Source organism: Aegilops tauschii, chromosome 1, assembly GCF_002575655.3.
Source record: "Aegilops tauschii subsp. strangulata cultivar AL8/78 chromosome 1, Aet v6.0, whole genome shotgun sequence".
NCBI classification, from domain to species: Eukaryota; Viridiplantae; Streptophyta; class Magnoliopsida; order Poales; family Poaceae; genus Aegilops; species Aegilops tauschii.
In genome coordinates this window covers 470,470,610-470,494,024 of record NC_053035.3, presented here as the reverse complement: position 1 = coordinate 470,494,024, position 23,415 = coordinate 470,470,610, and the positions used below count along the sequence as shown (strand labels likewise).

At 44.2% G+C, this 23,415-nt stretch overlaps 3 protein-coding genes across 6 annotated transcripts; 1 reads left to right on the top strand and 2 right to left on the bottom strand.

The window, feature by feature from the left end:
• The first annotated feature begins 12,585 nt into the window (after positions 1–12,585).
• On the top strand, positions 12,586–15,008 carry LOC109732573 (acireductone dioxygenase 4). Its single transcript, XM_020291756.4, has 5 exons — positions 12,586–12,866; positions 12,970–13,042; positions 13,695–13,789; positions 13,908–14,147; positions 14,684–15,008. Exons 1-5 carry the CDS (start codon positions 12,855–12,857, stop codon positions 14,813–14,815), a joined length of 552 nt encoding a protein of 183 aa, XP_020147345.1. The 5' UTR covers positions 12,586–12,854; the 3' UTR covers positions 14,816–15,008.
• Positions 15,009–15,416: 408 nt separating this feature from the next.
• Positions 15,417–16,589, bottom strand: LOC141039136 (uncharacterized). The gene has a single exon (XM_073506445.1). It carries the CDS (start codon positions 16,587–16,589, stop codon positions 15,417–15,419), a length of 1,173 nt encoding a protein of 390 aa, XP_073362546.1.
• An 858-nt stretch (positions 16,590–17,447) lies between these two features.
• LOC109732572 (uncharacterized protein C227.17c) lies at positions 17,448–19,909 on the bottom strand. 4 transcript variants are annotated; one of them, XM_073501270.1, is made up of 3 exons: positions 19,655–19,909; positions 18,277–18,339; positions 17,448–18,167 (listed from the first exon to the last, which is right to left on the bottom strand). In XM_073501270.1, the coding sequence occupies exon 3, from the start codon at positions 18,153–18,155 to the stop codon at positions 17,763–17,765; it is 393 nt and encodes a 130-aa protein (XP_073357371.1). In that variant the 5' UTR covers positions 18,156–18,167; positions 18,277–18,339; positions 19,655–19,909; the 3' UTR covers positions 17,448–17,762. The 4 variants fall into 4 exon arrangements, with proteins under 4 accessions (XP_073357371.1, XP_073357372.1, XP_073357373.1 ...); XM_073501271.1 differs by having other exon boundaries at positions 19,659–19,909; XM_073501272.1 differs by lacking the exon at positions 18,277–18,339 and having other exon boundaries at positions 19,659–19,909.
• Positions 19,910–23,415: the final 3,506 nt, after the last annotated feature.

The following is a 23,415-nucleotide window of genomic DNA, read 5'->3' as shown; positions in this document are numbered from 1 at the left end:
CTGGAGATAGCTCAGTGTTCATGTTTTGTTGTGCTTTACCTGTACATCATGTCCATGCCTTTTGTTTTCATGTTGAGTAGCTGTAGCATATTGTTTTGATGCTTGCCATATGCCCAGTTGCTGTTTTGCTCAGATTGTTGCTATGTCTTGTTTGGAGTGAATGTGTTGCGCCGTTGCTCCGTTTTGAGCATGCTCTATATGATACTTGCTTAGTTTTGCATGTAGTTTCATATTATCATGTTGCATCCTTGTTTTGAGGTGTTTGCTTGATGTTTGTTTGCTTTTTGCATCAATGCCATGTTTATCTTGTCTTGCTCATATTTCTAGGCCGTAGCTCCGAATCTAATGAACTTTATATGTAAATTGACTAGAATTTCGTGTAGATCATCATGGTGCTCTTTAACTTGCTGTTTAACAACTTCAACTTAATGCTTGTTCAGTTCTGGACCAATTTTGAAATTTGCATATGAGGACTTACCGGAATTGTTATGTGGTGTTTCCGGCCTCATTTAAACTTGCCTTGGTGTGTTGTTCTTGTATGCATCATTTCTTGCCGTGTGCAGCCTCATATAGCCTCGTCATGCATCATTCTTGTTTGAGCATCATGTCTTGTTCATGTGTGGTGTGTTTACCTTGTTGTGTGCTTCTTCTCGATAGTTTCCGTGTCGTTGCGATCGTGAGGATTCGTTCGTCTTCGTGGCTTCATCTTCTTCATGGATTCGTTCTTCTTCCTAGCGGGATTTCAGGCAAGATGACCGTCACCTTGGATCTCATTACTATCATTGCTATGCTAGTTGCTTCGTTCTATCGCTTTACTGCGCTACCTATTCACTTGTCCTTCAAGCCTCCCAAATTGCCATGAACCTCTAACCTTTGTCACCCTTCCTAGCAAACTGTTGTTTGGCTATGTTACCGCTTTGCTCAGCCCCTCTTATACCGTTGCTAGCTGCAGGTGAAGATGAAGATTGCTCCATGTTGGATTATGTTTATGTTGGGATATCACAATATCTCTTATAATTTTAATGCATCCATATATTTGGTAAAGGGTGGAAGGCTCGGCCTTATGCCTGGTGTTTTGTTCCACTCTCGCCGCCCTAGTTACTGAGATACCGGTGTTATGTTCCCGGATTTTGCGTTCCTTACACGGTTGGGTGATTTATGGGACCCCCTTGACAGTTCGCCTTGAATAAAACTCTTCCAGCAAGGCCCAACCTTGGTTTTACCATTTGTCCAGCCTATTTCTTTTCCCTAGGGAGTCGCTCTCCCGAGGGTCATCTTATTTTAACCCCCCCCCCCGGGCCAGTGCTTCTCTAAGTGTTGGTCCGAACTGAGTAGACTGCGGGGCCACCTCGTGGAAACTCGAGGTCTGGTTTTACTCGTAGGATGTCTCATCCGGTGTTGCCCTGAGAACGAGATATGTGCAGCTCCCATCAGGATGTCGGCACATCGGGCGGCTTTGCTGGTTTTGTTTTACCATTGTCGAAATGTCTTGTAACCGGGATTCCGAGACTGATCGGGTCTTCCCGGGAGAAGGAATATCCTTCGTTGACCATGAGAGCTTATCATGGGCTAAGTTGGAACACCCCTGCAGGGTACTATCTTTCGGAAGCCGTGCCCGCGGTTATGTGGCAGATGGGAATTTGTAAATATCCGGTTGTAGAGAACTTGACACTTGACCTTAATTAAAACGCATCAACCGCGTGTGTAGCCGTGATGGTCTCTTCTCGGCGGAGTCCGGGAAGTGAACACGGTTTCTGTGTTATGTTTGACGTAAGTAGGAGTTCAGGATCACTTCTTGATCATTGTAACTTTCGCGACCATTCCTTTGCTTCTCTTCCCGCTCTTATTTGCGTAAGTTAGCCACCATACATTGCTTAGTCGCTGCTGCAACCTCACCACCTTACCCCTTCCTTTCCCTTTAAGCTTTGCTAGTCTTGATACCCATGGTAATGGGATTGCTGAGTCCTCGTGGCTCACAGATTACTACACCACCAGTTGCAGGTACAGGTTTTACGATGATCATGACGCGAGAGCGATGTTCGCTTGTTTGGAGTTCTTCTTCTGCTTCTTCTTCGATCAGGGGATAGGTTCCAGGTCGGCAGCCTGGGCTAGCAGGGTGGTTGTCGCTTGAGTTTCTGTTTATGTTTCATCCGTAGTCGGATGTTGATCTTATGTATGATGTATTGATGTATTCTTGCGGCATTTGTATGCCTTGTATGTATCCCCAAATATTATGAAATGTTGATGTAATGATATCCACCTTGCAAAAGCGTCTTCAAGATGCGCTTCTATCCTTTGGTGGGACCGTCGAGTTCCTTTAGGATAGGGTCGCATCTTGGGCGTGACAATACAAGCCAAGTTCTATAATGAAAAATTCCCACTAGTATATGAAAGTGACAAAACAAGAGACTCTCTATCATAAAGATCATGGTGCTACTTTGAAGCACAAGTGTGGAAAAAAAGGATAGTAGCATTGCCCCCCATTTTTTGGGCTTTTTTTGGCCTTTCTCTTTTTTTTATTTGGGACAATGCTCTATGAATGATGATCATCACACTTTTATTTATTTACAACTCAATGATTACAACTCGATACTAGAACAAAGTATGACTCTATATGAATGCCTCCGGCGGTGTACCGGGATGGGCAATGAATCAAGTGTGACATGTATGAAATAATATGCATGGTGGCTTTACCACAAATACGATGTCAACTACATGATCATGCAAGGCAATATGACAATGATGAAGCGTGTCATGATAAACGGAACGGTGGAAAGTTGCATGGCAATATATCTCGGAATGGCTATGGAAATGCCATAATAGGTAGGTATGGTGGCTGTTTTGAGGAAGATATAAGGAGGTTTATGTGTGATAGAGCGTATCGTATCACGGGGTTTGGATGCACCGGCGAAGTTTGCACCAACTCTCAAGGTGAGAAAGGGCAATGCACGGTACCGAAGAGGCTAGCAATGATGGAAGGGTGAGAGTGCGTATAATCCATGGACTCAACATTAGTCATAAAGAACTCACATACTTATTGCAAAAATCTACAAATCATCAAAAACCAAGCACTACGCGCATGCTCCTAGGGGATAGATTGGTAGGAAAAGACCATCGCTCGTCCCCGGCCGCCATTCATAAGGAGGACAATCAAAGAACACCTCATGTTTCAAATTTGTTACACAACGTTTACCATACGTGCATGCTACGGGACTTGCAAACTTCAACACAAGTATTTCTCAAATTCACAATTACTCAACTAGCACAACTTTAATATCACTACCTCCATATCTCAAAACAGTCATCAAGCATCAAACTTCTCTTAGTATTCAACGCACTTATAAGAAAGTTTTTACTAATCTTGGATGCCTATCATATTAGGACTATTTTCACAATTTAAGCAAATTACCAGCAAAAACTATATAGCTCAAGAGATATAAGTGAAGCACTAGAGCAAAAACTATATAGCTCAAGAGATATAAGTGAAGCACATAGAGTATTCTAATAAATTCCGAATCATGTGTGTCTCTCTCAAAAGTGTATTCAGCGAGGATGATTGTGGTAAAATAAAAAGCAAAGACTCAAATCATACAAGATGCTCCAAGAAAAACACATATCATGTGGTGAATAAAAATATAGCATCAAGTAAAGTTACCGATGGACAAAGACGAAAGAGGGGATGCCCCGGAAGGCATCCCCAAGCTTAGGCTTTTGGTTGTCCTTGAACTTTACCTTGGGGTGCCTTGGGCATCCCCAAGCTTTTGCCAATCCTTGTTCCATAATCCATCAAATCTTTACCCAAAACTTGAAAACTTCACAACACAAAACTCAACAGAAAATCTCATGAGCTCCGTTAGCGAAAGAAAACAAAACACCACTTCAAGGTACTGTATTGAACTCATTCTTTATTTATATTGGTGTTAAACCCACTGTATTACAACTTCTCTATGGTTTATAAACTCTTTTACTAGCCATAGATTCATCAAAATAAGCAAACAACACACGAAAAACAGAATCTGTCAAAAACAGAACAGTCTGTAGTAATCTATAACTAACGCAAAGTTCTGTAACTTAAAAAAATCTACCAAAATAGGACGACCTAGATAATTTGTTTATTGAATACTGCAATTGGAATCAGTATTTTATCACGTTCTGGTGATTTTTAACAATTGTTTTCATGAGCAAAAAGTTTCTGACCTTTTCAGCAAGATCAAATAACTAATATCCAAGAAGATCCTATAGGTTTTACTTGGCACAAACACTAATTAAAACATTAAAAAAAATCTAACCAGAGGCTAGATCAAATATTTATTCCTAAACAGGAGCAAAAAGAAAAAAAACTAAAATAAAATTGGGTTGTCTCCCAACAAGCGCTATCGTTTAACGCCCCTAGCTAGGCATAAAAACAAGGATAGATCTAGGTATTGCCATAATAATGGTAAGGCAAGTCATGAAAACTTCTCTGATATTCTCTACGTTCAGCAGCAAGTTTTCTTTGAGGCAAGCAAAAATAATCAAAAGGGCTAAATTTAATGGGACAAAAGTCCCCAAGATCAATCTTGGGAGGTATGGGTTCCTCCTTTGGCCCCTTATATTGCAACCAATTTATCATTACAAGCATTCTTTTGGCAAAAAGTTACAAGCCTTTGTTCAAGAGAAAAACCTAACCCATTATTCTGAATGGAAAAATCATCATTAAGTTCAGAAATTCTATCAATTAGAACATCGGCTGGAACCTTTTTTCTAAGATTTTCATTATAAGCAACATGATCCAAAGATTGTAAACGCATTATGTCTTCTTGGTTAAAAAGGATAGCTTCTATGGGAGGACGACCAGCGTCTACCCTATAATGCACAAAAATTTCTTTAGCCTCTTTCATTATGAATCTGAACTCATGAGCCAAAAAGATAGTAGCGGTATGCTTAATAGAAGAGTGCTCAATATTAGAAAATTCTAGGAAAATTCTTTGTATGCAAGGATGCATATGAAGAAATTGCCTTTCAAGTTCAACTACGAGCAAAGATATCGCATCCGCAAGGCTACTAGTTCTATGAAGAATAGAGCCGCCCATGATAGGCAAAGCACCGGAGCAAGTAAAGAAATCTTGAATAACTCCTTCCCCAATAATATTACCACTACCGACTCGAAGCTTTTTAGTATGCAAGATAGTAGGTTCCTCAAGACGATCATCGAAAGCATCAAATTTTCCCATGTTATTATTATTTCCTTCATTAACGATAACCTCCCCAGATTCAGACATAGTGGCAGCAAACTCAAGAAACACGAGAAGAGAGAGACGGATAGAGTGGGCGGATAAAACGGCAAGGGTGAAGTGGGGGAGAGGAAAACGAGAGGCAAATGGCAAATAATGTAATGCGAGGGATAAGAGTTTGTGATGGGTACTTGGTATGTCTTGACTTGTGCGTAGACTCCCCGGCAACGGCGCCAGAAATCCTTCTTGCTACCTCTTGAGCACTACGTTGGTTTTCCCTTGAAGAGGAAAGGGTGATGCAGTAAAGTAGCGTAAGTATTTCCCTCAGTTTTTGAGAACCAAGGTATCAATCCAGTTGGAGACCACGCTCAAGTCCCATGCACCTACACAAACAAATAAGAACCTTTCAACCAACGCGATAAAGGGGTTGCCAATCCCTTCACGGCCACTTGCAAAAGTGAGATCTGATAGAGATGATAAGATAATATTTTTGGTATTTTTATGATAAAGATTAAAAGTAAAGATTGCAAAATAAACAAAGATAGAAATAGCTCGTTGACGGGAGATTAATATGATGGAAAACAGACCCGGGGCCATAGGTTTCACTAGTGGCTTCTCTCAAGAGCATAAGTATTACGGTGGGTAGACGAATTACTGTCGAGCAATTGATAGAATTGAGCATAGTTATGAGAATATCTAGGTATGATCATGTATATAGGCATCACATCCGTGACAAGTAAACCAACTCCTGCCTGCATCTACTACTATTACTCCACACATCGACCGCTATCCAGCATGCATCAGAGTATTAAGTTCATAAGAACGGAGTAACGCTTTAAGCAAGATGACATGATGTAGAGGGGTAAACTCATGCAATATGATATAAACCCCATATTTTTATCCTCGATGGCAACAATACAATACGTGTCTTTTCCCCTACTGTCACTGGGATCGAGCACCGCATGATTGAACCCAAAGCTAAGCACTTCTCCCATTGCAAGAAAGATCAATCTAGTAGGCCAAACCAAACTAATAATTCGAAGAGACTTGCAAAGATAACCAATCATACATAAAAGAATTCAGAGAAGATTCAAATATTGTTCATAGATAATCTTGATCATAAACCCAGAATTCATCGGATCTCGACAAACACACCGCAAAAGAAGAGTTACATCAAATAGATCTCGAAGAGAATCGAGGAGAACTTTGTATTGAGATCCAAAGAGAGAGAAGAAGCCATCTAGCTAATAACTATGGACCCGAAGGTCTGAGGTAAACTACTCACACATCATCGGAGAGGCTATGGTGTTGATGTAGAAGCCCTCCGTGATCAATGCCCCCTCCGGCGGAGCGCCGGAAAAGGCCCCAAGATGGGATCTCACGGGTACAGAGAGTTGCGGCGGTGGAAATGGGGTTTTGGCTCCGTATATGATGTTTCCAGGGTATATGAGTATATATAGGCGAAAGAGGTCGGTCAGGAGAGCTACGAGGGGCCCACGAGGGTGGGGGGCGTGCCCATGGGGGCAAGCGCGCCTCCGTGCCTCGTGGCCTCCTCGTTGATTGCGTGACGTCCACTCCAAGTCCTCTGGATCACGTTTGTTCCGAAAATCACGTTCCCGAAGGTTTCATTCCGTTTGGACTCCGTTTGATATCCTTTTCCTTCGAAACACTGAAATAGGCAAAAAAAACAACAATTTGGGCTGGGCCACCGGTTAATAGGTTAGTCCCAAAAATAATATAAAAGTGTATAATAAAGCCCATTAAACATCCAAAACAGAATATATAATAGCATGGAACAATCAAAAATTATAGATACGTTGGAGACGTATCAAGCCACTAGGGCCACCGTAATCTCCTCACACCCTCACACAATGCAAGATGTCGTGATTCCACTAAGGGACCCTTGAGGGCGGTCACCGAACCCGTAAAATGGCAACCCTTGGGGGCGGTCACGGAACCCGTACACTTTGGCAACCCTTTGGGGCGGTCACCGGTACCCGTCAAATTGCTCAGGGCGATCTCCACAACCTAATTGGAGACCCCGACGCTTGCCCGGAGCTTTACACCACAATGATTGAGCTCCGAACACCACCATCCGTCTAGGGCGCCCAAGCACCCAAGAGGAACAAGCTCAAGGGCACCAAGCACCCAAGAGTAGTAAGCTTCTCAACTTGTAACTTCCACATATCACCGTGGAGAACTCAAACCGATGCACCAAATGCAATGGCAACGGCACACGGAGTGCCCAATTCCTTCACTCTCAAATCCCACCAAATCAACGAAAGCTATGGAGGAAAACGAGAGGAAGAACAAAGAAGAGAACCCAAAGAACTCCAAGATCTAGATCCAAACGGTTCCCCTCACATAGAGGAGAAAGTGATTGGTGGAAATGTGGATCTAGATCTCCTCTCTCTTTACCCTCAAAAACTAGCAAGAATCCATGGAGGGATTGAGAGTTAGTAAGCTCGAAGAAGGTCAACAATGGGGGAAGAACACGAGCTCAAGAGATAAGGTTCAATGGGGAAGAATGCCCCCTTTTATATATAGGACCTCCCAAATCCAACCGTTATGTGCTTAGGTCGTGCACAAGCGGTACTACCGCTTGGAGGAGTGGTACTACCGCTTAGCATGGTCAAAACAGCCCAACGAGAGAGAAAAACACGAGTTGTAGTTCTGCTAGAGAGGTAGTACCGCTTACCACTTATAAGAGGTACTACCGCTCGGGAGGAGAGGTAGTACCGCTTACCGCTTATAAGTGGTACTACCACTCTACTACCGTGAAACCCGACACGAAAAGACGCATCCCCAGAAGCAGCGGTAGTACGCGCGGCACAGGGCCGCGGTACTGCCGCTTACAAGCGGTACTACCGCTCTAGAGAGCAGTACTAACGCTTGAGGCTTTCAGGAACACAACAGAGAAAACAGAGGATGCAATAAAGCCTAAACTGCCACAACTTCTGCATATGAGCTCCGAATTGAGCAAACTCAAGCTTGTTGGAAAGATGACGACGAGTAGCATCCAATAACGACCATAAGCTCCAAATATCACAAGGAGAAGAACCAAACAAGAACCAATAAATATGATGCAAGGATGCAATGGTTTGAGCTCTCTACGAACGATACGATCAAGCTACTCATCGAGAAGCCCCCTTGATAGTACGGCAATCGATCCTATAATCGGTCTCCCAACTACCACCATGAGACCGGTAAAATATAAAACCTATCAAGGGCAAACCTTTGCCTTGCACGAAGTCCACTTGAGCTAGATGATGATGATCTTGACTCCCTCAAGTTGGACCACCTTCGTGATTGTGTTGGCTCGATGAAGGCTAGTTGATTGCTCCCCCATACTCCACTATGGGTGAGCCACTCTTTGAAACATCTTCACAAGTCCATTGACACCACAATGGACGGCAAGCTTCAAGGATGATATCTTCGTGATGCTCCACTAGAACTTGCACACCGCAAACTTGATGACGATCACCACTTGATGTCATCCTCCATGGGTTGTATGAGATCTTCCTCTTGATGCACACCCGTGGAAACAAACCTAACCCCACATAGAACTCACACGTAGATCATGGGTTAGTACACAAAGCATAATGGACAATGCTTACCATACCATGGGATCACTTGATCCCTCTCGGTACATCTTCTACGCTTTGTGAGTTGATCAACTTGATTCACTCTTGACTTAGTCTTGATCAACCTTGAACCTTTCCAACTCTCTTCATTTGGATGACGCCTTGAAGGTAAGCATGAATGATCACACAATCTTCTTCTTCAAGACATGCTCGCAATAAGCTCAACTCTCACATGACCAATCTTTGGATAATTCCTTAATAGCACCTTGGTCAACTCATAAACTCCTTGAAACCAACACATGGACTTCAAGAAATGCCTATGGACAAATCCTTCAAATATAGCTCAATGCAACCATTAGTCCATAGAGAATGTCATCAATTACCAAAACCACACATGGGGGCACCGCATGTCCTTTCACCGGGCCTCCACATCCTGGTCGACTGGTGATGGACAGTCATGCCTCGTTTGGGAGGACCATTGGATCGACGAGAGATCAATATCCGAGTTTGCGCCCCTCGTCTACATCAAGGTGTCCAAGCAGCGGCGCAAACGCGCTTTGAGCGCGACGGGCTCACGACCCGCGCTTGGGTGGCGGACATCCAGGGCACTCTAACCGATGCGGTGGCCATCCAATATGTCTCCATCTCGCGTTGGCTGAACCTCATGGCACTCTTTGATGACTTCTGCGATCAAGAACCTGAGACCATGCAACACATTCTGGCAGGGTACTCCTTCTCTTGCCTAGTCTGGCATGAGGTTATCTCGTGGTGCCAATCTACTACAAGATTTCCGGGCCATGAGGAGGAGTTCATCGACTGGTAGCTCTCCTCGATTCTCAACGACATGTCGAACCAACTATGGCGGGGCCTCTCCTCCTTGGCTATTCTCGCCGCAAAGCTCTTTTTACCGGTGCCGGGATCTACCGGGAACCAGCTAGCCAATGAGCACATGACACCACATCAAGCATTCATATACGGGAGATGTATTTCACTCGTTTCTCCAGATTTGCATGTAGTGTATTTCCTGCACTAGGACCCACCATGTGTCAGATGAAGGACACATGCATGCGTGAGTGCGTGATCATCTCTTGCTGACACACAAGTACCTATGAAGCACACATGCATTTTGTTTTCGCTTTGACAATTTCAATCATGCATATCTTTTAAACTATAGTTTTATTTTTAAAACTTTTTTATATTTGAACTCCTAGGGTCAAGACCTTTATAACAAGATCATTCTTCGATATATTTGAAACATGTTTAAATTTCAACGTTTCAATTCACTTATTTCGTTCGATCTATTAATTTGGTGTGGGAAATATGTTTTTGATTTTAGTGAAATTATTATTTTGAAATGAGCTAAACTTGTATTGAGTGAAATTATTATTTTGGAGTGAGCTAAAATATATTTGAAATTAGTTTTGTAATGGATGAAATATAGTATTTCACAAATATAGTATTTCAATAGAGTTTCTGTGTGAAATATATTTAAATGAGTGAAATATGTTTATTGAAATGATTGTAATCAATCTTTGTATGAGTGAAATATCAGTTTCGCAAGCGCACAATGAAATTAGTTTTGAAATATATCTTTTGTAATGAGTGAAAAAGGTTTTTTCAAATGAGTGAAATATAGTATTTCAATTGAATGAGTGTAATGTGTTTTCTGAAAAGAGTGAAATGTGTCTTTTAGTGAAATAAGTTTACTGAAAATGAAAAAATAAATTTGTGAGGATGAGTAAACAAATATTCAAAAGAAACCCGTTTCAAAAGAAATAGCAAGAACAAACCTATTCCGTAAGAAATATGTGAAATAAACCTATTTTATAAGAAATGTGGTGAAATATATTTATTGAAATGATTGAAATCAATTTTTATATGAATGAAATATTAGTTTCGCAAGCGCGCAGTGAAATTAGTTTTGAAATATATCTTTGGTAATGAGTGGACAAGGTTTTTTGAAACAAGTGAAACATAGTATATTCAATTGAGTGTAATGTGTTTTCTGAATGAATGAAATCTATCTTTCGTAAATGAGTGTAATGTGTTCTCTAAAATGAGTGAAATCTATCTTTTGTAAATGATTGTAATGTGTAATCTGAATCTAGCGCAATGTGAAACTGACGGGAAGGTTTTCCGAAACTAGCGAAATGTGAAATTGACTGAAATGCTTTATCTGAAATGAGTGAAACGGTAAAATTCAAACTAGCCAAAGTGCATCCAATATTGATCTTGTTTTAAAGGTCTTTGTCGCCCTGAATTCAAAAATGTAAAATATTTCAAAACTGGATATTTAGATCAAAAGTTATCAACCTTTTAAAATGTGGCATGGAAAATAAAGTGCAAGTATTTAGTGTGTGCATGCAGCTCGTTCATCTGCTCTCTCTCTCTCTCACCGTGCCACCTGACAAAAGGTATTGCTGTGGACCCCGTCCAACCCTATATATCTATTTGTATAAGATTCATATTGCTAAAAGAGAGAAACAAAAGCATAGTGGGGTCTATCAGCCACACCAATCTCAAAGCAACGTTTGTGGTCGATTCTCCACTGGCACCTCCCGCCACTGGTAAAAAAACGATTTCGCTATTCTCGCGGGATGCATGCCCGACGGGGATCGGCTATCTGTCAGCCGCGTGGTTCATGCTATCCAGGAGGAGGCTCAACTTTGGGCGTGCGCCGGTGCCAAGGGACTAGCTATCATCACCCCGGAGACATAGACTAAGTCCACAGTGGGAGACACGCCCACATTTGTTCTTCACTTGCCTAGGGAGTCCACTCATGACATCCACGTGCACAAGCTTGTTGGCTGCCAATTGTTGTTGTATTCTTTCCTTGAGCATAACTCTGTAACTTCACTCTATCTATCAGTTCACTTCTGCGAATTCGCGAAATCATCTTCGTCATCCAACAAATCATTTTCGGAGTCATCCGAAGATGACAATGAATCATCGAGAAACTCCTCAGCCATCATCAACATCTAAACAAAAGTTGGATCCTATGTCATCTACATGAATCTATAAGGAGATAGACTACTAAAGATGATCTTTTTTTTCTTGAGAAAATATATTCCTTGGGGCAAACCGCCGAACGTGCTGAGATCATACGGGCGAGATATGACACTGTTGATGCGGGAGATGCAATTGGCGACGAAAGACTGTTGACGCATGATGTCAGCCTCCTCATCAAGTCAGGGAAGAGAGGAATAGCGGAAGGGAAATGCCCGCATCGAGCTTCTGTGGTGTGTACATGATTGTAGCCGGCCGGACGGCTAGAAGCATACAACTATGGTGATGTGTGGTATGGCCAAAAATGGGTCAATGACGAAGAACGGTGAGAAACAGGTTGATCCGGAGGAAAGAGGGGAGGGGCCAGGATCCTCTACTGTATGGCAGGGTGCCGTTCGACCACTAACATGTGGGCCCGCTAGGAACCTGGCCCACATATCAACGGCCCAATGGTACACACAGTACGTCAGAGGAGCTGCTTCTAGAGGGGAGGTGGCTGCAAACAACGGCGGAACAAAGAAAAGTTGGCGGGCAAGGCGAGTTGTATATTAGCTCCTCCAACCTTAAGATATAGACGGTTTTTTGCAGGGCACTCCAAAAAATATTACGACGGGGCACAGAATAGAGCGAATGTGCTAGGCCGATTTATTTGCAAGAAGCGACATCCAAATGTTTTTTCTTCCTTTTTTTTTAATTCGAGGACTCTGCTAAAGTGCTCTTGCTCATTGGATTGCCAATCTCGTGAACAGCCGGCTGAGATCTCCGGAAGGAAAATCAAAATCGATAGCCTCACGCCTGACATCATCAGCCCTCCGGATCAGAACAGGATCCTTTGTGGCTCTCTTCTCGCTGCCACAATCACACGGCCACACAGCGCGCGCAGACAAAAACCAGAGAGGGGAATCTCAATCTGGTTCTCGAACCTACCGCTAATAATCATCCTCCTCCACCATTTTTTCCGTAGAAAAAGAAAGAACCCCCTGGAAGCACTCAGAACGCAAGCCAATCAAACGAGCTGCTGGGTTGGTTTTCTCCATTCATTCCGCTCAACATGGCTCTTCAGGTACGGCCAGGCAGGATTCGATCCCCTGGATCTTCTCTTGGAATCGAGATGAATTCTATCTTCTCTGTATCTGATTCGCGCCTGCTCTTGGTTCTTGGATCAGGTGTGGATGGTTGGGGAGAACGGCGAGGACCTCAAGAACCACAGGGAGCTCCTGCCTCTCTCCAAGCTCCAAGGTGATTGTTCATGTGTCTCCTATCTTTTTTGGGTAAAAAATGCCTTTTTTGGCTGAATTTATATACTATCTAGGTCATGTCTTTTATTCGTGGGATGTCGTGGCCTTATTAGTCGACACTTTTAGATAACGATGCCCTCGTGTAACTGCTTGAACAGAGAGTGGGAGTGACTATTCAGTTAGCCAAATAGTTTTCATCCGTTTCCCAAAGAGGCATCTGCATCTCAAGTTATAGGTCTTCTCACTTTAATTCGAAAGTTGATTGCCACAACTGTGTGCTGCTACTTGCAAACGTGTTATATGTCTAGTTCAGCAATTGCCACATCAAGAGATTGATTATGAACTTGCCATTCTTCTTGGTCATCCTCTGTGGATTCGAACCATACAATTTATGTCCATCGCCCCAAAAGACAGTAACTGCTGTGCTGCTGGGAACCATGCCTGACTAAGGCAAGTATATAAAGTAAACAAGGGAAAGTTTTCAGTTTTTTTCTTTTTGCTTTGAAAATAACATTTCGAATTATTTTCAAAAACGGAGCCCGGGGATCTGAATCCACTTTTTCGTAACACAAGGTGCCTAGAAGCAGGGCTCGGTTCTTGTATCGGACACAATTTCCTAAGCAACCTCCAATACTTACCCTGTTTTTTTTCAGAGATTGGTGTGTTATATTGGCATTTGGACCCAAAGAAGTCTGAAAGCGAAGAAGAGCTAGCGAAGATCCGCAAGGACAGAGGATACAACTACATGGTTTGCGACTCCCACCAACTCTCAGTCCCTCTTCGCTTCTCTTTAACCGTGCACACCTTGTGTATGTAAACCTTGCGTATGTAATCTGATAGTATTGCACATGCATCACTTGCTGAAGGATTATCTCGATATATGCCCTGGAAAGTTGGCAAACTTTGAGGAGAAGCTCAAGAACTTCTTCACAGAGCACATGCATGCCGACGAAGAGATCCGCTACTGCTTGGAAGGCGGCGGGTACTTTGATGTGCGCGACAAGGATGACAAGTGGGTTCGGATCTGGATAAAAGAAGGGGATATGATCGTGCTGCCGGCTGGAATTTATCATCGGTTCACCCTCGACGCCGCCAACCATGTGAAGGTACTGATTGGGATCTTTTATGTGTTTTTACTGCTAAAGAGCTGTTGCGGTGATTATTTTTTGCATCACATTTTGCATAGAAATATGAATCTGTTTTGTCAACCAAGCTCGATGAAAACATGATTTAGGCACTAGACTAGAGGTCATCTGTAGAACCACCAAAAAGAAGCGCAAGTCGCAAAACAGATGTTTTGATCAATAAGATGGTTGGCAACTAATTCTTCATGTAATGCTACTTTGTGAGGACTAATAAGGAAAAACAATACAATGCTGGACTAGCAGCATCGTATTCACGGATCAGATGTACGACACAACTTTGCCAATCTGGGTAGTGTATTCAAGTTTATCAGAAAGTTTGCTCTCATAGGATGCAGAAACAAGGTTCATTTTCAGCCGGCATTAAAGAACTGTGCTGTTAAACAACATCTATAAGCAATTAATGAACGTAATGTATATATTTAGAAGCCCTATCTTGCATCAGATATCAACTGGGTCCTTATCAAACTTAACACATGCTGATGCCTTGTCGTGCACAGCTCATGAGGCTCTTCCTGGGAGAACCAGTGTGGACCGCGCACAACCGGCCTCAGGAGGACCATCCGGTGCGGCAAGAGTATGTCAAGAGGCTCACGGACGACAATGCTGGTCTTGCTCTGGCAGCACACTGAAGTTTGTTTGTGATTCCTCAGCTATGTATTATAAACACCCATGGACATATACATACACTTGGATGAAACTGTGCTGTAATCTTGAAACCAGATAGATATGCTACCTACGTACCTGTTAATATTCACTAGGTAATTGCCTGTGCTATACTGCCATATCAAATTATTGACTGTTTAAACCCAGTTTTGATTTTAATCCTCTGTATTCAGATTCTAATTAGTAGTTCATTAACCGGGAAGTAATTCTTCAATCCACGCATCAATCTATGATCTTAGGACTAAGCAGAAGGTTACCCTTGAAGTGAAGACAGATCAAATTCTTGGTCAAATCTTCCTCATCCACTCCTTTTCCCCTCTTGGCTGATGAAGCGACATATCGTATCGCCAAACATCTGCTCCTATGCTTTCTGGTTCCCGAGGCTATATGTGAGATTATCTCTTTGAACAAATATCGGCCAGTTAATCTGATTCTTCTAATTTTCATATAAAAACTTTGTTCAAAGAGGTAATCTAATTCTTCTAACTTCGAATAAGTGAGTAGTACTAAAGACACAGAGCAAAAATTTCATGAGCATGAACTTTGTGCCCATACATACATCTTAACTCAAGAATCAGGAGGGAAAAACCAGGTCGCGGTCAATGATCCGTCATGTGGCACCACCGTGTCCACCGGCAAGGGGGACACCGTCCCTCGTCTCATGTCGTAAACCCCAGAGTAGAGGTCGCTCGTCCTTCCACCATAATTGTTATGCTCTTTGAGAAAGTAGATGCAGTCTTGTCGAGCTCCCCCGTACTTGCCGTCTCCGGCAGGGATCGACTCGGAGCAGCCTTCGCTGACGAAGAGGGCGCGCCCCATGAGCGTCTCGACGTCTCTCCACCAACCTAGGCCGCCGCTGCTGATGTCTGCCGCCTCCAGGACCTCGAACCAGGCCGGCATGAGCAACGGGCTCGTTTGCTTCACCATCAGCAGCCGATCGCCGGAAGCGACCAGGTAGTGTCGAGGGCCGCCGTGGTGCCATCGGTCGACGTCGTCCTGCGGCCTCATGAACACGCGTTGCACGTTGACATGGTTGCCGCCGACGATGTCCATGGCGTAAAGACGTAGCCGGAAAGGGAGGTACGGACCTACGGCTGCTGCGGTGAGGACGTATAGCTTGTGCCGGAAGAGTGCCATGTCGCGGACATGATAGGGGCAGGGCCAGTAGGTGCCTCCATGGGGGATCCACTGCCACTGCCACTCCACGGTCGTTGATTGGGGCCTGCGGATGGAGATGGTGATCACCTTCCCACCGTTCACCTGGCTCCCCGTCTGGACGGCGGTGATGTGGTCGGACATCACCACCACCTTGCGGATGTTGCCGGCGTCGAGCAGGACGCCCCGCCGAGTGCGGAGGCAGCTGAGGTTGATGCGCTGGGGGGCCGTCGTCCCCCGCGCGAGAGGGTTCATCAGCGAGAACGAGAACCTTTTGTCGTTGTGAACCAGGAAGAGAGTGCTGCCGGTGGAGACGCGGTGCGTGACATTGTCGTCCGGGGCGAGGCCGCGGCCGTGGACCTCGCCGTCGGAGAGGCTGAGGAAGGAGCCGTCGCGGAGGGCGAGCCACGGGAGCAGCGGAGGCTGAAGGCGCGCGCCGGCGCGCCACTGGCGGCAGACGGCACGGAGGCGGACGCGGTCGGCGTGGGACAGCACGCGCTGGAGCACGAGGGCCAGCAGCTCCGACGGGAGGTCCTGCCATGGAGGACGGCGTCCGCCGAGATTCGTCGCCGCAACTGCCTCCATCGTAGTCCCGTCGTAGATCTGATCAAGCAAGCTATTGGCCTTGATTATATATATAGCCCAATTTGCATCTCCGGCCGTTTCACGGCTCAGGCCCAATTTCTACCGACTATCTTCTTCTAAAAAGAAGGCACCAACTATGTTTTTCTTGTCCACAATTGCATACATATTTAACAAACTACCCAGCATCTTGCAAAATATTCCATTTTCTATGTGTATCTATGATGTGAGATATGGCTCTTATTTTGGTTGTAAGAGGTGCAGACATATTTCCACTTTCTTAAATAAATCGAATGTTTGCCTCTGTGGATTTAGTCACTGTGATTGACTCTGATGTGAACGCAACCAACTCACTGTAAGAAATGTCAATTCCTTGACTCTGCAATAGATGAAATTAAATTACCCATATACTAAGTGATGTGGTTGTCCATGTAAGCGTCAATTGCTTGCTTGATTCGTAGCCTTTAGCGGTAGAGGCAGATGAACTCTAGACCAAAGGTAGTCGCAGGACAATTTTCTTCGAGATAATCTAACTCTTCTAACTTCAAATAAGTGAGTACAGTAAATTTTTATTGACAGTGCAAAGGGCAGATGGAGTTTGCAAGACTGCAGAAGAACTGCTTGAAGAACCAGGTGTTGTATTCATCAGATAACAAAAGCAGCATTGCTGCAGATGGATTTGTTTACCATCCAGGGCAGTGATGGCAGCATGGCCTGTTGTCTCCGTCAGTTCTAATCCAGTTATCTGCAGCATAAAAACACTGGCAGATAAATCTCGAAAAAAAAAAGAACACCAGGAGACAGAAAAGCAAACCAAAGCTGGCAACCTGAGGCTATACCCATTCTTGAACACATTTGAACTGAAATTAACTAGTCTGCATTCAGAAATTAATGAGAACACACTACAGCACAAGCCAAAACATTTATGCCTGGCAAGGAAGTAAGCAAAAAGGCTAACATCATAGCTGGTGCAAAAAATAGCAAAAGAACCACCAGAACATCTTGGTTCAGTTGCCTGCCATGATCTACAGAACAGGATTAAGGCATCTTTCCATCCAAGGTTCCAATTATTTACCCTGCCAGGGTACATTCAAGTTTGAACAAAGACCAGCGGTCTAAGCACAGCGCACCAAAAGCGCAATCGACGCTTCTGTAGGCTCCCCCGACCTTCAATTCTCAGGAAAGAACACCGGATGATCCAGGAGGAGGCGCAGCAGAACCTGCAGTCTTGGGTGGCGACGACATCACCACCTTGTGCTTGTACATCTGCCACCAGTTCGCCTGCGCCTCTTCGGCAGTCCGGAAGGTCCAGATGTGCGGCTTGGCCTTCTCCCGCGCGATGAGGATCTCCTCTACCTCCGCCCTCCGCTTCGTCTTGAGCGAGAGACAGTCAACGAGATCGCCCCACTTGCCGAAGCAGGTGTCAAAATCCCCGTGGCGGTAGTAGGTCTGCAGCTGGTGGAGAGGGGTATAGCAGAACCATAGCGCATCGAAGCACTTTATGCAGTCCAGCCGCGGCGGAGGTGGGCTGGTAGCGCTGGTCGTTTCGGGCTTCTCTTTGGGCTCCATGCTTATAACGGCCTACCAAGAAAGGAATTTACATGTGAGATATGCTTGCATTACTAGAACCACACAAAACAACAGAAATACAGAAGAAGACGGAACGGAAGAAAAGGATAACCCTTCTCACCTTCCTCACCTCACCGCTGCTGCTGCCACAGCGGCTTGGGGGTACTGGTCTACTGGACAAGCCCTATTTTGATAGAGATATCAGATTTTGGAGGAGGAGATGTGACTAGGCACAAGTGAGAGCATACATACAAATAATGCTACTACAAACTATCCAAGCATAGTGTTGCACAATCAAATTTTCTGGATAATACTCCCTCCATTTCTAAATATAAGTCTTTTTAGAGTTTTCAATATGGACTACATACAGATGTATATAGACATATTTTAGATTGTGGATTCACTCCTTGCTCCGTATGTAGTCCATAGTGGAATCTCTAAAAAGACATATATTTAGGAACGAAGGGAGTAGTTAACATCGCGCAAACGAAAATGTATTATTATAAAGTACATATATTCTTAAAAGGTTCACTAATTAGTAGGTCAATGTTTTTATAAGGCCTGCCAGTAACTATCAAGCTTATCCGTCAGCAATTCTTCATTGGCCATCTTTCTTGTACTGTCATTAATGACTAGTAATACGGATCAGAGCAAGATACTAAACATATTTGGGGAAAGATCGGCCATGATGTAAATATGAGGGCAATCTTAGTTATACTGTCCTTAAGATTAAAGTCTTCTTGTAGCTAGTTACTGAAAACAGTATACTGACCAAAGATATCTTATTGCACCGGGGATGGAAAGGAAGTGCAAATTGTGTGTTTTGTAATACTAGAGAAGGGATGGATCACTTGTTCTTCTTGTACCCTGTTGCTAGATATGTTTGGCATGTGATCAAATGTACGTTTAATTTGCAAGAGATACCTAGTGTTTTTTATGATATCCCTGTCTGGATTAGTAAGCTCCCTGTTAGTAGTAGAGGGCTTGTAGCTTGTGGAGTAGCTGCTGTAGTTTGGTCAATTTGGAAGACCAGGAACAACGCGTGCTTTAATGGAATCATCATGCCCTCAGATCCTACTGGTATTGTGTGTCCAATATTGCTTTATATTAATTACTGGTCTAGTTTGCAGAGGCAAAAAGTTTAGAAATTGTGTCGCAAGGCGGCAAGAATTCTGGTCATGGTGGCACATGAGTTCTTCAGCCAAAGACAGGGATGTGCACCAGCCCATGGGACAAGCATTATTGCAAACACCTATCAAGCGAAATCCTTTCTTTCACATGTAAACTTGAACATGCACTTGAAAAATCATGCAGCAAGTACTCATCGAGAAACAATCAACGTTATAGTCTCACAATATCAAATCTACGGCAAGTACTCATCATCATCTAATACAAGAATCAGGAAAGAAAATAAAATTGAACAAACAGAGGATGAAAGAGGAAGGAGGGAGAGGGGGGGGGGGGGGGGGGGGGGTAAGGGAAGGGTGAGTGGCGGCTACCTGCCTATGGACTGGTCGCCGGCGTAGTTCCGGGCGGCGGCGCTGGTGGGCGGGAGCGGCTGCTCGACGCTGCTGGTGGGATCGGCTGCTCGACGGAGGGGGGCGCTGCTGGGCGGAGGGGCAGCGGAGGCTTCGGCTGGCTGGGTGCGCCGCGGCGGCGGGCCGGCGGCGGCTAGGAGGGAGGCGCACTTCTGGACCAGATCCTCTTCAGTTGCTGCTTCTGGGAGCTGCCTCCCATCTCTATGTGCGCCCGACTGGGCCGGCCCATTGGGGTGTCCGCGAATGCGATAGTAAAATATCGCAAAAAATGGTAGTTCGCGCTTTGCTTTTCCTGGGAATCAAACTTGCGCTCGCTGCTAGCCACTACGCCTGAAGATGACTCGTGACAAAAATGCACCGCGAGAATTCAAAAACTAAATAGCGGTAGCAGACTTAACACTATCTGAAAGAATCCCAAACAATATTCCAAAATTTGAGTTATTTACCGAAATTACGAAACATTTTTGACAAACCAGAACAATTTTCTGAAATGGCGAACACATTTTGAAATTTCTGAACTTTTTCCATAAACCTGAACATTTTCCGATTTTTTGAACAAAATTTTAAAATCATGAACATATTTTGAATTTTAAGAACAAATTTCAAAATGGAGAACAACTTTGAAAATCCTAAACTAATTTGAAACGAGAACAATTTTTTTGATACAAGAACAAAAATTTGGAAATGAGAACATTTTTTGAAACTTGTGAACAATTTTTTAAAACAGGAACATTTTTTGAAATCCGCTCATTATTTAAAATTCTGATAAAATGAACAAAAATTCCGATTTTTTAAAACAGAATTTTTTTAATTCCCAAACAATTTTTTGAAAATGCGAACATTTTTTGAATATATGAACAATTTTTGAAAACACGACCATTTTTTAAAAAATTGAGCATTTTTTAAAAGCACAAAATTTTTAAGTTTCCAAACAATTTTCGAAACATGAAGGTCAACAAAAAGAAATTAAACTTGAAATATAAAAATGAAACAATAAAAGAAACAGAAAAGGAAAAGAAAAGAAAAATAAACGGTAAAACAAAAAAAGAAAAACCAAACGGAAAACAGAAAACCAGAAAAAAAAAACGGCTGGGAAACTCTAGAAAGTTCCCAAAACCAGAAATGCTGGAACACGTTAATGGGCCGGCCCAGGTTACCGCTCGATCACGAGCTCTGTGCGAAACGTCGACTGTTCGACCCAAAATGCATCGAATAGAATATTCTGTTGCTTCTTTCCATCGTCACAACACAACTCCGTGATACCTGATACACGTAAACGGGACGCTGCTTCGCAAACCTACCTAGACGCCTTTTAGTTAACCAGGGCGAGAGGATGTGGACCATGTGGCCACGAGCGGACGACTTTGTAAAGAACTGACCTCTCAAACTACTACTCCCTTCGCTCGAAAAAGCTTGTCCCTCAAATGAATGTATCTATCAACAAGTTAGTGCTAGATACATCCATTTGAGGGTCAAGCTTGGGACAAGTTTTTCCGGACGGAGGGAGTACGTTCTCTCCCTCCTTTGATTTATGTCTCAGAAAAATCTCTCTACCTTGATTCCCCCCTTGAGCGTTGCTTCCCGGCGCGGCCGGCGGGCGGTGGAGCATGGCGATGGAGCTCCTAGTTCGATGGTTTCTGCCCTTTTTGCCTCCCTTTTGCGTACTATGATGTCGGAGATGTGTTACTCTCCTTTCATCTCCCTTGGTGGTCTTTCTTCTCGTCCTCCTCCACCTTTCCAACAACACAGATTGACGTCGCAGCAACTCCCTTCTGCCCTCGAGCGGAGGCTAGATGGTGGAAGTCTGGAAGAGATCGACGCGAAGGAGGCAACAATGGAGTAAATGGCAAAAAAACTATCACACTACGGGCTAGGGTTATGAAAAACTACCACTTCGCTTGATTTTTTAAAATGCTACCACAAATTTGGTTCGTTGTTCCAAAAAACTACCATGTCGCACTGATGACTATGTTGATTAACTTTAAACGTTATTATGACAGCTCGGGTCCACTCGTCAGGTTGACCATTAACAGGTTATGATAGGTGGGGCCCAAATATTTTTTGGAAGGCAATCAAGTCCCTAAAATAAAAACTAAAAGCAATCGGGGCCCTACAAAATTAAAAACACAAGCAATCTGGTCCTCGTCGGCGATCTCGTCGCCAGAGCCGATGAAGGGACCTTTGCTAATCATCCGGCGTTGCTCTAGACATGGTTGCGACAGCCGTGGCCGGCGGAAATCAGTAGCGGCGGTGACGGCGGGCTGGAACCGCCCGTGCTCCCTGGCTACTCCCCGCCCGTGCTCGAGCTCGTGGCCAACGTGGGTGTGGTCGACGGCTTGCGGCGTGTCCTGGTGGCGTCCGATCCGGGCGTTGATAACCCACAAGTATAGGGGATCAATTGTAGCCTCTTTCGATAAGTAAGAGTGTCGAACCCAACGAGGAGCTAAAGGTAGAACAAATATTCCCTCAAGTTCTATCGACCACAGATACAACTCTACGCACGCTTAGCGTTTGCTTTACCTAGAACAAGTATGAAACTAGAAGTACTTTGTATTGTTGGATAGGTTTGCAAGATAATAAAGAGCATGTAAATAAAAACTAGGGGCTGTTTAAATAAAGACACAATAAAGTAAATATAGAGAGTGTGGAAAAGTGGTGGTAGGAGTTGCGAAATTGTCCCTAAGCAATTAAATACTTTACTAGACCGATAGCAAGTATTATATGGGAGAGGGCACTGCTAGCATGTCATCCCTGACTTGGAATTCTATGCACTTATGATTGGAACTATTAGCAAGCATCCGCAACTACTAACGTTCATTAAGGTAAAACCCAACCATAGCATTAAGTGATATTGGTCCCCCCTTCAATCCCGTATGCATCAATTTCTATGCTAGGTAGAAGCTTCTGTCACTCTTGCCCTCCAATACATTGTCCTATCAACATACAACTAACCCTATGGTGTGATCCACGCGCGCGCTCATATGATGGGCACCAAAGGATAGCAACATAACCACAAGCAAATTAAATCAATCATAGTAATTCATCAACCACCGAAAGGACAAAGAAAATCTACTCAGACATCATAGGATGGCAACACATCATTGGATAATAATATGAAGCATAAAGCACCATGTTCAAGTATCGGGTACAACGGGTTGCGGGAGAGTGGACCGCTATAGATAGAGGGGGGAAGGTGATGGAGATGTTGGTTAAGATGGCGGAGGTGTTGGTGAAGATCTCGGTGATGATGATGGTGGCCACGGCAGCGTTCCGGCGCCACCGGAAGAGAAGGGGAGAGGGGGCCCCTTCTTCTTCTTCTTCTTCCTTGACCTCCTCCCTAGATGGGAGAAGGGTTTCCCCTCTGGTCCTTGGCCTCCATGGCATGGGAGGGGCGAGAGCCCCTCCGAGATTGGATTTATCTCTCTCTGTTTCTGCGTTCCCGTGTTCTGCCCTTTCACCGTTTCGTATATATATGGAGATCCGTAACTCCGATTGGATTGAAACCTTCGCCCAGATTTTTCTCCGAAAATTAGCTTTCTTGCGGTCAAAGAAGAGCAGCAACCGCCTTACAGGGGGCCCACGAGGGTCAGGGGCGCGCCCAGGGGGTGGGGCGCGCCCCCTGCCTCGTGCCCCCCTTGGGCACCGTCTCGCGTTGATTCTTCCGCCCATATTTTCTAAATATTCCAAATATATTCTCCGTCCGTTTTGTCCCGTTTGGATTC

Bases quoted from the DNA above. Each gene is read 5' to 3' on its own strand.
- LOC109732573 (XM_020291756.4), top strand. The intron at 13,043-13,694 runs GTGATTGTTCAT...GTTTTTTTTCAG, and splicing joins GCCTCTCTCCAAGCTCCAAG to AGATTGGTGTGTTATATTGG. The intron at 13,790-13,907 runs GTTTGCGACTCC...CACTTGCTGAAG, and splicing joins ACAGAGGATACAACTACATG to GATTATCTCGATATATGCCC.
- LOC141039136 (XM_073506445.1), bottom strand. From the start codon at position 16,589: ATGGAGGCAGTTGCGGCGACGAATCTCGGCGGACGCCGTCCTCCATGG.
- LOC109732572 (XM_073501270.1), bottom strand. From the start codon at position 18,155: ATGGAGCCCAAAGAGAAGCCCGAAACGACCAGCGCTACCAGCCCACCT.